Genomic DNA, 12,200 nt, shown 5'->3' on the forward strand with positions numbered 1-12,200 from the left:
AATAATTTGTTGATGCAAACAGCTGTGCATCTACCAGGGCCAAGATATCCTGTGGCGTGCCACATGGTTCGATAACTGGACCTTTGTTATTCCTAATCTATAACAATGACCTTGCTGCTGTGTCTTCTACCGTACTTCCCATTCTCTTTGCTGATGATACCAATTAGATTTTATCCCAAAATTTGGATTCACTAATTAATGAAGTCAACTCAGGCATGGCTAAATTTTCTGAATGGTTCCAGACAAACAAATTATCTTTGAATGTAAAACAAACCAACTTTCTTGTATTCACTAGTAAGAATAGGAAATATTAAAATATACAATTTGAAAAAAGAGCCAGAATCTCAATTAGTGGGAACGAAATGGAACCAGTCACATCAATTCGATTCCTTTGAGTTCTAATTGATGAAAATGTATCCTGGAAAGATCATATTCAATTTGTCTGCAGCAAAGTGATGAAATCTGTTGGTATCATCAGATAGATAAGTGGTTTGGTTCATCAGGCTTGCTTCCTAACTCTATACTATAGCTTAATTTACCCATATCTCATTTACTGTAATATTGTCTGGGCCAGTACATATGCCTCCTACCTACACAAATGACTCATCATACAAAATACATTTGCATGCCTAGCCACCTCCTCTTATTACCTGGCTCCATCTGCACCTTTTGTTATAGAAACTCAATATCTTGTCTATTTACAACAATGTACGCCAATTATGCACTTTTATCTACAAATACTCATACCGCCCGGACAATTAACCTTTCAATGGATACTTCCAGGTTAATTCTGAAATCCATCTATATAACACAAGACACTGCGATAACCTTCACCCTCCCCACTGCCGCATCTCACATAGTCAATTCTCTATCAGATACAGAGGTACCATACTCTGTCATTCTTATCTTCACATTGCCAAAATATCATCACCGCTCAATAACTTCAAGCGAAGACTGGGGGTCAGCCTGATGATCCTACTCAGTAATCTCCTCAATATAGCCTAACTCTCACATGAACACACACATTTAAACAAATTATTACTGGTCAATAAACGTTTTCATTTACAATTAGTGTTACACATTTATAATTAGTAGGTTTTGTTAACTGTTTTAACAAACCATTTTTTTTTTTTTTGTACTTATGTATTGTAGATAGTTTTTTTTGTAGTGTGCTTTTCATATAATCCCATGGGCTTTCAACCACACCTGCACACTATTTTTAATTATTAATTGTTTTTATCTGTCTTGTTGTTTACCACTTGTTTTCTCTGGTGCAAATAAATTAAACTAAAGTTATTTAAAATGGCATGTATTATTTTGCCATTTAAAGTGAAACGTTTGAATGAAATATAGGCCTACTACTTCTATATTCTTATACTCTAATAAGTATTTTTTACGTTCATCAGCCTTATGGTTTTCAATGCTCCTGATAGGTCGATATTTAATTGAGAGCGGGATTAGGGAATCTAGACCAGCTATCTGGTATGATAATCACTTGACATGGTAACAACAAGAGATCAACTGATCTGCTGGTTTATCCTAATTGGTGTTGTTACAACCAAGCTCAATTTAGCCCGCAGATGCATGTAATCTCCCGTTAGTAGTGTTTCAAGAAATCCAGCGGCAACCTGCACAAGTGCGTTAAGTTCTGCCTGTTCGTTGTAATCGAGCCATTACGCCTTGCAGGCAATGCATTCGGGGGCCTCATCTAACAAACGCATAATGATCTCTCCATATTTGCCTTGGATCTCATCAGATCATTGGCTGCAATACCAGGAGTCAGTGGAGATGAAATTACAGCACATAAGTGGGAATTTCATGAGAGCCTGTCTCTTTGTAAGACTCAAGAGACTGAAAGCTGAAAAGTCAGACACTTTTACTCCAGTGAACTATTATTGTAACTTGCAGATATTTGACACTCTTCTCTTGCGCTTTACTTGGGGGAATTGTGCTCTCTGTTGCAATTATGGTTGACATGTTGGCTCTTGAATGAATCTGAACCAGGTGTTTTTTTTAGGTCAAATCTCAGACAAGATACGTACTGTATTGCAAACAATTAAAAGGAATGTGACCCATACTTATGTGGTGGATATGGGAAAGGTGAACGATCCAGATCTCAAAGTGTGAGACATAACACATAAACATGTCAAGAGCCAGAACATGTTAAATCCACCAGCTGCTGAAACTAATGTCTAGTTCCCGTTGTGTGCACAAGCAGGTCCCAGCCATATAAATATAATTACTAGAAGGAATTATATTTCTACGGCCCCAGCCACTCCACTTGGAGCACTTACGTACATTGGAAGATATTGGAAGACTAGATACATTAGACAACCATAGACGCACACATTAAACCTGAAATTGAGCAACTGATACATGTAGTCAAGACAGGAAATACATTCACGGAGCTACACAACCCAAAGGGAGAAATTAGAGAGAGGGAGATCTGATAGAGAATACGTGAACAAGAGACGAGAGAGAGAGAGGGGGGGGAGGGAGGGAAAATAAGTGAATCAGACAGAAAGATAGATGTAATGAGAGAGTGAAATCCTTTCTTAGTGAGACATATTGTTATCCTCTGTATATGCTGCTATACATACATTTAGATTCCTTTGATTTCCACCATGTTTGTTTTGAAATAGCGTTTATGTAATATTGATTTCTAGTAAATGAAGTATGGTGGAATAATGTGTAGGCACAGTGTTCATCAAACAAACTTCAACGGTGAAAGGTTGTTGCCGTATTGTGCATTTTATTATGTCCAGTAACAACAATAAATGGAAGAGAATGTCTTGAGAAGCGATCTTATCACTTCCTTCCTAGCGGACATATTTCAGAGTGCAAGTCTTTTCCCCAATGCCAAAATCCACTTACATGACTATACACGAAAATATTACAAAAAAGGCCTGGTAAACGAAAGGCACCTCAACTGTTGTTTTCTTACTTGTTCTCAACCCTCAATGTCAAGAATGTATTGTAGCATCTGCTACAATGAGACACAAGACACGCTGTGAAGTAGCCATTGGTAGTGAAAGAATCCCCTTACCTCAAAGGTACTGCCAGTCTTGTCAAACTCTGGAGGTATAAACGAGCCCTCAGGGTCATCTGCAAGACAAGCGTACAAAAGTACATCTAGTTAACGTGTGTAATAAATCTTTGATTATATGTGGTGTTGTTAGGCCTACTGTTCCACAAACATATGATCACACGATTCCATCTTAATTGACAATATGGGGCCAATTATAAGACCAGGTGCTAAGCCAATAAAACCACTTGCAACCAGTCATCTACGTCATTCAGTACAGCAGAATAAGCACAAAACAATACAGTGTTAAAATGTGTAACAAACGTTTTATTACATGTAGCGTTGGTATCAGTCCTAATTGACAATATGGGGCCTATTATAAAACCAGGTGCTAAGCCAATGAAACTACCCACTCATACTGTACATCATTCATTAGCTCAGAGACAATCCCACACAAATGGGACTGCAGCTATCTCCCGATCAGAGCCTTGGTGTTGCGATGCGGAGCATCTTCCGTCTTAAGTAGGCCAGTGTTTGCGCTGGGGTGGAAGCAGGGATAAAGCCGCCCCCCTTCAGCCTCCTCTAACCACAGTTAGAGACGGTTAAGTAGGTCAGGTCTAGATTTGGGGCTGTCTCTGACTACTAGAGTTATGACGGGCTCCCAGCTAGGAGGAGGCCAGACACTCCAGAGGGTCAGAACGAACGGCCAAGGAGAAGCGAGCACTATTGGGTAGAGATCATAGGTGAGCTGGCTCTATGATATGACAGGAGGGGCAAACACATAGGAAGGAGACTGCAGTGAACTCAGTGAGTGAAGGAATGTGCTCCCTCACACTATGATTGAGAAAAACGATCTAAATTAAGGCTCCCATATTCTCCCAGATGGGACTGGAGAGAGCTTATATGAATATGTATTACAATGTGGTCGATGTGTCATAAAAGTATAATGCCATTTTCTACCAATGAATTGAATGGATACTGCCCCATGATTTATAACACTGCTGCATGCTGATCATTAACTGGCCACATAAGGTCACTCTGTAGGCTCAATCCTGAGGGGACACGTGATGATCTCACACATGCATCAGTATTCAAGAAAAAGCTCCTAAGGTCAATTAAACCTAATGCAGGGAAGAAGAGTAGTATTGGCATATAAGTGCTGGTTAGTGTTCCATTGTGGTTAAAACAAATCAACCCAATTACTGATCAGCAATAGATTCTAATGTGAATCCAGGGTGAGTCAAAGGCACTTATAGGCAGCTGACCGCCAGAATATCTGTTACCGTGGCAACAATCCCCTTGGCAATGTGGACACTGTTGAGCTCATCAATGCTTATCAATTACTGATGTTGCCATGGGGAAAATGGGAAGCTATCCCGGAATGGTTATGTGTGTGTGTGTGTGTGTGTGTGTGTGTGTGTGTGTGTGTGTGTGTGTGTGTGTGTGTGTGTGTGTGTGTGTGTGTGTGTGTGTGTGTGTGTGTGTGTGTGTGTGTGTGTGTGTGTGTGTGTGTGAGAATCCGGTGCGCATGTATGTCTGTGCATCCATGCATACGTGTGTGTGTGTGTTTGTGTGCCTGCTTGCCTGCCTGTGTATGTTTGTGTGGAAGGGACAACACAGGTGAGTGTGACAGGTGGTGACATAACCCTGTTTGGTAAAAGACAGATGATTGAGGTTCGTTGAGATGAGAAGAAGCTAGTCTGTTGGCAGAGACGATTTATCACAATGTCTGAGGGACAAGCCATAGTGAGAAAGCGGCAGAGTATCCTGAACTTGAAAGATGTGACTCAGTTTCACCAACACTCTCCATCCAAATGAGACCAGGCACTGCAGACGACTGCAAAATCACATCACACAGATGTAATCGCACAAAGGCTCAGCATTTTTTAATTAAGAAACAGCCCTCTTTTGCAAATGCAGCCATTTTACATTTCAATCATTTTGGGAAAAGGTGTAATTTTCGTTTGAGACGGATACTGCTGACCAATAGAGAATATGATGGGGTTTGGAAACAAACTTTTCATGGAGAGGAGAGTCTAGGGACCCATTCATAAAGCATCTCAGAGTATGAGTACTGATCTAGGATCAGTTTGAACTTTCAAATCATAACGAATAGAAGGGGGGAATTGAATACGGGCCCTGATCTTCATGACCCTTTGACTTCCCATAGGAAGGACATATTGATCTATGACCTCAGGATACCATGGTCGATCAGATCCGACAGATTGATTGATCAGTGGAGAGAGTGCCGCCTCAGCCTTTTACAATAGCAGACAGCACTGACTAACAGATGTACTGTACGAGACGAAACACCAGATAATCCACTGAATAACTAATAGACCTGGGTCGTGTTCATTAATCACCCAATGGTAGAACATTAACTGAAACAGGGAGGGACTGCCTGGACTTGTCCACTAGGACATACTCATTTTAGTTTCCCGTGGCAAAACATTTTAAACGTTTGTGTGTGCCCTAATGAATGTGACCCTGAATAGACAGGGAGACCGCATCGTCTGTGATGTAGAGAGGGCCGTGTTGAGCTGTGTTGAGCTGTGCAGGGTTGTGTTGAGCTGTGTTGACTCACCACTGAGCTGCTCCATGAAGCACACGTTGCCATGGGCGTTGAAGGCCAGGGTGTCGGGCGTGATGCACAGGGTGTGGAAGAGGGGCGACGGGGCGATACTCTGCAAGGCCAGGATACACTCCACACACACCGCCCACACCTCCTGCTCCGTCAGACAGATGTCCCGCAACGACAGGATATCCGCCAGGGACACGTTCTCCTGTGGACACACACAGGCAGGCATCGACCCAAGCATGCATGTGCTCACACGCAGACATACACACACAAACACACACAGGAGTAACACACACGCACACACAAAATTAATACAGTAAGTGTCCTGCAGCAATATACACACTTACACCTACATCCTTGTATGTCATGCTGCAAACGGTGGGAAGCCAAGTGGGCACATTTCGTGTTATGAAGAAGCCTAATTGCATCCATAAATAGAAAACATCTCATGGCATGTTCGACATTTTCATCACGTGAAGAAGACAGGATCTTTTGTTGGTTTGGCACATGAGCACAAAAGAAAGTCTTTGATAGCACTGAGATAGAGAGACTCCATTGTGACGTGGTGTCCAAAACTCTGCATTTCCATGATATGCATGTGACTGAACAGTGTAACAGACCACTGTCTTTTCACAAAAGCCTAGTCTCATGGGACATGGGCATTCAGTCGTTGTCATTCGTTTCATAATGGGAGTCAAGTTGTCTTTCTGAGTTGAATGATGAGCTCATCACTAGGATTTCCCGTCCTCACTAACGTTCCATGACTATTTTCTCTGTAAAACATCTGGGTCTGTATACACAAAGCATTTCAGAGACGGAGCGCTGATCTAGGATCAGTTTAGTCTTTTAGACCATAATGAATGAGATTACATGGACAGGGGGAACCTGATCCTAGATCAGCACTCCTACTCAGATACTTTGCAGGCCCTGGTTGTCACGTCCTGACCATAGAAAGCCTGTATTTTCTATGGTAGAGTAGGTCAGGGCGTGACTATGGGTTTTAGTCTAGTTTATTATTTCTATGTGGGGTTCTAGGTTTAATTTTCCTATGTTGGTGTTTGTGTATGATTCCCAATTAGAGGCAGCTGGTAATCGTTGTCTCTAATTGGGGATCATACTTAAGTTGCATTTTTCCACCTGTGGGTTACGGGATATTGTTTGAATGTATGTGTTTTGAGTTAGTGCACATAGCATATCTGTTGTCATGGTTAGTTTATTGTTTATTTGTTTTAGTCGTTGCTTAGTTTCACTTTCATTAAAATATGTGGAACGTAACATACGCTGCGCCTTGGTCCGACCATTATTACAACGAACGTGACACTGGTTTTGTGTCTTTGTCATACATTTTAAAAATTGGAACTGGAGTGAATACAGAATATCCTTCTTCAGTTGATCTGAGAGATTATTGTTCGTTACAAACCATTTTTTTTGCAGAACTTGAATAATGCACCCCCATAATGCTGTAGAATATGGCACAATAATAGGGCAGAGAGATGTCACTAAGCAGCAGCATACAGTAAGCCTATAAATAGACTGTTGCCCTTGAGAACAGTGCAGAGAAATATTGAGTCTCTCCCTCTCCCTCCTCAAGTTAAATATGCCGGCCTACATAACTTTCCCTCTCACTCCATGAGCTCTAATAAGACCAACTATACACTGGTGGAGCACCTCAAAGGTTTAGAGAAGGACATACAATAAGATCGAAGAACGAAAAGAAGAGTGAAGTAGTGATGGACTTTTTTTTTCTGGGTGGGCTACTAAGTGGGTGACTAAGTCATTGAGGGAAATCATGGTGAGCTGTTAGTGGTTTAATTAACCCCTTAGTATTCAAAGGTAAAATGTGATTAAGTTTACACTTGTTCCACATGTGTGTAGGCTACAGCTGAATGCATCTGTCAGGCTGACCTCGCACATACCGCCCTCCACTCAAGATTACCCTGCAGTGTCTCTGGACTCTCCACACTTGCAAAGGCACCTGCAGCTCAAAACGTCTGGAGTGAATAACTGTGAATAACTGTTCTGCACTGAATCATATTTCCCACTGTACATAGTTTAACATTGGAACTTTAAAACACTCAAACTAAGGGATGGGGTAGTGTTTTAATGAATGCCCGTAATATCCACATAAAGCCAAGAGAGGACACAGCAGGGGTCAATACATCTGTACAGTGAGCTAGTCATGCAGATCAATGGTGGATACTACTGTACATCCCACAGTACAATTAATATGGTCCCTGATCACCATGAGAGTTATAAGGAAAGGGGCCACAGACACATTAATCTCATCTTGTTGTCCTGAGAGAGAGAGAGAGAGAGAGAGAGAGAGAGAGAGAGAGAGAGAGAGAGAGAGAGAGAGAGAGAGAGAGAGAGAGAGAGAGAGAGAGAGAGAGAGAGAGAGAGAGAGAGAGAGAGAGAGAGAGAGAGAGAGAGAGAGAGAGAGAGCATGTTGTTGATTAAATTAGACCTTAGAAAACAGCATGTCTTCTTCAATCATTCAATCACTCGGTCAAGAGCATAGGTTAGCCTATACACTCTTTTTTTTTAAAAGGGTACCAAATGGGTTCTTCGGCTGTCCCAATAGTAGAACCCTTTTTTGTCCCAGGTTGAACCCTTTTTGGTTCCATGTAGAACCCTATGTGGAAAGGGTGTTAAATGGAACCCAAATGGGTTCTACCTGGAACTAAAAGGGTTATACTTGGAATCAAAAAGGGTACTTCAAAGGGTTTTCCTATGGGGAAAGAGTGTATATATTGGGACTGCACAAGTGAATAACACAAGTGCATATGTCACAGCCAATACAGTCAGTCCCCTGGGGACCTCAGTCCACAATATTGCTGGTACATAATTCTGGCTGATATAATATATGCCATTGAGAGAACAATAATAATTACGATGATAATAATGTAGGCTAAACATAAATGTTTACTCTCACCTCATCTTCAAGGAGTGGAGGCAGATGCTCAACTTCATAGTATTCCTCCTCTTCTTCCTCCTCCACTTCCCCTGAGAATGCGACTGCATCAGTTCCAGACGTCCCCATTGTATTTAGTTTTAATCAAGACTGTGGATATTTGTAGAATTGGGTGAGTGCAGTGTCACTCCCATAGCCTTAAACCTACTGTAAAGCTTTCCCCTTTGGCTTACTGTCCTAGCAACAGTGTATCAGGTCAGGAAAGATTACATGAATGAAAGATTAACGTTACATGAAATCGTTTTCCAAACACGGACAGCGCGGTCTACTTTTTCAAATGTTCCCCGTTCTACCAGCAAGTTGCAACATGATGCAGCATCCCACAAAACGTTCGGTGTCACTGCGGTTCTTTTAATTCCAAAACAGGCGAAAGACAGCTGGAAAACGACCAGAGCAATGCGTTTGAATGTGTAGCCTATTGCTAATAATTGATGGCAACAGGGTAGTTTGCCAACTATATGCTGTCATGGCAACAACTGCCGCACCTCCACAGAAACAACTGACATTGCGATAATGAACTGCAGTTCTCAAGTCCTCCTAGCAAGGGCTACACTATGCACTACACTACAGCCCATATAACGTTACAATTTGTTTTGAAGAGGCGTTGCCTGCGCTGCCCTACATACAAGATTCGCTCCGCAGTGGCGTGTATTCATGGTTGCCAAGGGAAGCCAGGCTTCCCAAAAGAATGTACCAAGATTTTTTTATTTTATTATAATGCATCTTTCGTCTCTCTGTGTTTCATACTTTTCCTTCAATTCTCAAGAGGCTGAATGTATCTCACAGGAGAACGCTATCGAGCGAGCGAAACAACGGCCCTCTGTCTCTGTATGTGTAGCCCATCTAGCTGATGCTGTCTGGTCAAAAAATAGTATGACATTGTTGCCGCCTGTAGCATCGCACACAAGCGATTGGCCTACCTTCATAAACATACATACATATAAAACAACAGCCAAACAGCTGTTGAGTGAACGCAACTGTGAATGATCCTGGTGCACAAAAAAAAGTGTCAAGGGAAGCAAGTTTGGATTTGGCTTCACACCAATCACATCAAAGGAAAAAGGTAATTTACAGAAAAAACTTGAACTATTGCATCTGGTTGTGTCTTTGTCCTCCGGTGGCTAGCTAGCTCAAATTGCCCCTTTCCTAAATTAGCCATGTATGAAGATAGGGATTTGGACTTAATTCTTAATTCTCAGTACCGGCCAATGGTTATTCGGATCCAACCATAAATTCATACATTGTGTCCCTGGTCTGAGAGGATGAAAGTTCAATATGTAGCTAGATGTAATAGGCTAATGTTAACTAGCTGGCCAAGCGCATCTTTACCCATGAAAGGAAGTTAGGTTAGCAAGCAAGCATTTTAGCCAGGTAGCCTAGGACTGTATGAGTCACAGTCCTAGGCTAGGGCATTGTTTCTATACAAGTAGGGTGAGTCAACATGTTTTTTTCTCCTTACGCACGCACGCACACAGGCACACACACGCACGCACGCACGCACGCACGCACGCACGCACGCACACACACACACACACACACACACACACACACACACACACACAGAGAGAGAGAAATCAGTACCATGGACAGCCACATCATATTTAGCTTACGTTGATTGGACTGATTTGTTTTTGGAATCTTAGTTGTCACTGGACTAAGCATAGGTGATTTGATAATGTTGGAGTTGAAATGGTCCTGGAATAGTGGTGGCAGCTCCTGTTTTATTTGCGACTTGCGGTAACACCGGGGTTCTAAATCAATTGTTGATTAGTAGTCCGAAAATGTCGTAAACATTAACCATGATGAAGGTCATGTAACTGTTTGCTACATACAATATGCTTTGTGGACTTCACCGGATAGATGAAGGCTCTCCGGTTTTGTGATGAAACAAATGTGTGGTTGAATTTATTCTGCCACTGTGTCGTCTTATTGTCTCGGCCTTAGGCCTATAGATCACAGTGGAAAACTATATGAACTAACAGGGTATAGAGCAAACAACTCAATTATCACAACACAAATTGTAATATGTTTTTTTTTCCTGGCTTGGCTTCCCCAGTGATTTTACCCACGCACCAACGCTACTGTTCGCTCCAAGGTGCCTCTGCATCAAAGCAATTCGTGACATGAGTCATGGGGACTTTTGCTGCAAAACCTGTCCTACACATATTTTGCACTCCTCGTGACATGAATTGCAAGTGTCACTCATGTATTACCAAGGGCAAAATCACACCTGCACTGGTGACTTATGCACTGATATTCTTAACATTTGATTGAGGATCTCTCTCTCTCACTCTCTCTATCACCAACAGTTTTCTGTGCCAATGCACCACACAACCTAAAGCAAAGCATAATTGCTTACCAATTACTGACTTTGGGCACTTCAACATCATGGTTTGCGTTTTCAACACCACAATCAAATAGACGAGGGTTATGTCAATCTCGACAAACAGAAAATACATCCCTCCCTACTCAGTATGGAAGGCCTGGCTTGACAGTCTCCGAATGTCATTAAACATTTGGGTGTTTTGTAACAAATGTCACTTTATGTTCATTAAGTGGCAGGTGCACTGTTTGGATGCTGGAATTATATCCGAGTAGAGGGGACGAACGTGTGCAGGTAGCATACAGGAGACTTTTGAAGTAGCCTAATGAGATTAAAACATTGTGACTGGTCGTGTTTATGCCACACATAAGGTGATACATTTGAAAAGTTAAATGACAAATATTTTCACTTAGATCGGAGATCCATGCGCAATGATGCACCTGCCTCTTTGCCACCTATCAGCTATTCCTCTTTGCTCTTGTGGATTTGTATAGAACATTTGGTTCAGCTTTTAATGATTTCCTGTGTGGTACATAGCCGCGGGACAAACAATCCACCTACCACTATTGCAACTATGAATGGTGGATAGAGGGCAGGATAGACAGACTGGTAGACTATATTGACTAGTGGTATAGTAAGCGCACGGAAAAGCGTGAAAGGTGGAGGTGCATGCAAGCAGATTAGGAGATTTGACCAGGATGGAAGATATTATTTAGTAAAGCCTGAAAAACGGTGAATGTAAACCAGGGAGAAAACACACTACCCTCCCCTGTGCCCAACAAAACACACACAAGCTTCCCCAAAGAAAAAAATATATTACACAACCCTCCCCTATTGTGGACCCCCCCCCCAGTAATTGTCTAATTGTCCTTTAGAACAATGCCTTTTAAAAATATGGGTCATGGCTCTGAGGAAGTTTTGAGCCTGCTTGTGTGGGTTCCTTAATCTTATTCTAGTCTCACGGTACCACTACCCAGCTCGGGGTGAAGCTCTCATATCAGCCATCAGCTGATATGATAAAGCTTGCCATGATTCGTCCCCCATATCTAACCAGTGGTGCATTTGTTGCCCAATCCATTGAGGTGGTCACCGATCTGCCTGGCATACATTGTAGATGTACAATGCCATTTGCAGAACATGATTGCCAACATCATTACAAAGTCCATTTGAGCATAATCCCATGCCTGTTCTAGCGGGTTGAAGTCGAGCCTGTTTGGGTGCCTGCCGAGATGGAGGTGGCAGGGCGGGTGGCAGGGAATGAGATTGCTATTATGTTGGCAGCGCCCTGCGGCTGCTCAGCAGT

At 42.2% G+C, this 12,200-nt stretch overlaps 1 protein-coding gene across 1 annotated transcript in view; it reads right to left on the bottom strand.

Annotated features, from left to right (window-relative positions):
- Positions 1–9,203, bottom strand: part of LOC139562093 (kinase non-catalytic C-lobe domain-containing protein 1) — a 57,225-nt gene extending 48,022 nt beyond the window's left edge. The window contains 3 exon segments of the mRNA XM_071379428.1: positions 3,047–3,105; positions 5,610–5,808; positions 8,536–9,203. Coding sequence (XP_071235529.1) covers positions 3,047–3,105; positions 5,610–5,808; positions 8,536–8,643 — 366 coding nt within the window. The 5' untranslated portion in view covers positions 8,644–9,203.
- Between the last annotated feature and the right edge of the window lie 2,997 nt (positions 9,204–12,200).

The sequence above is a fragment of the Salvelinus alpinus genome, chromosome 32 (genome assembly GCF_045679555.1).
Source record: "Salvelinus alpinus chromosome 32, SLU_Salpinus.1, whole genome shotgun sequence".
Taxonomy (NCBI): Eukaryota; Metazoa; Chordata; class Actinopteri; order Salmoniformes; family Salmonidae; genus Salvelinus; species Salvelinus alpinus.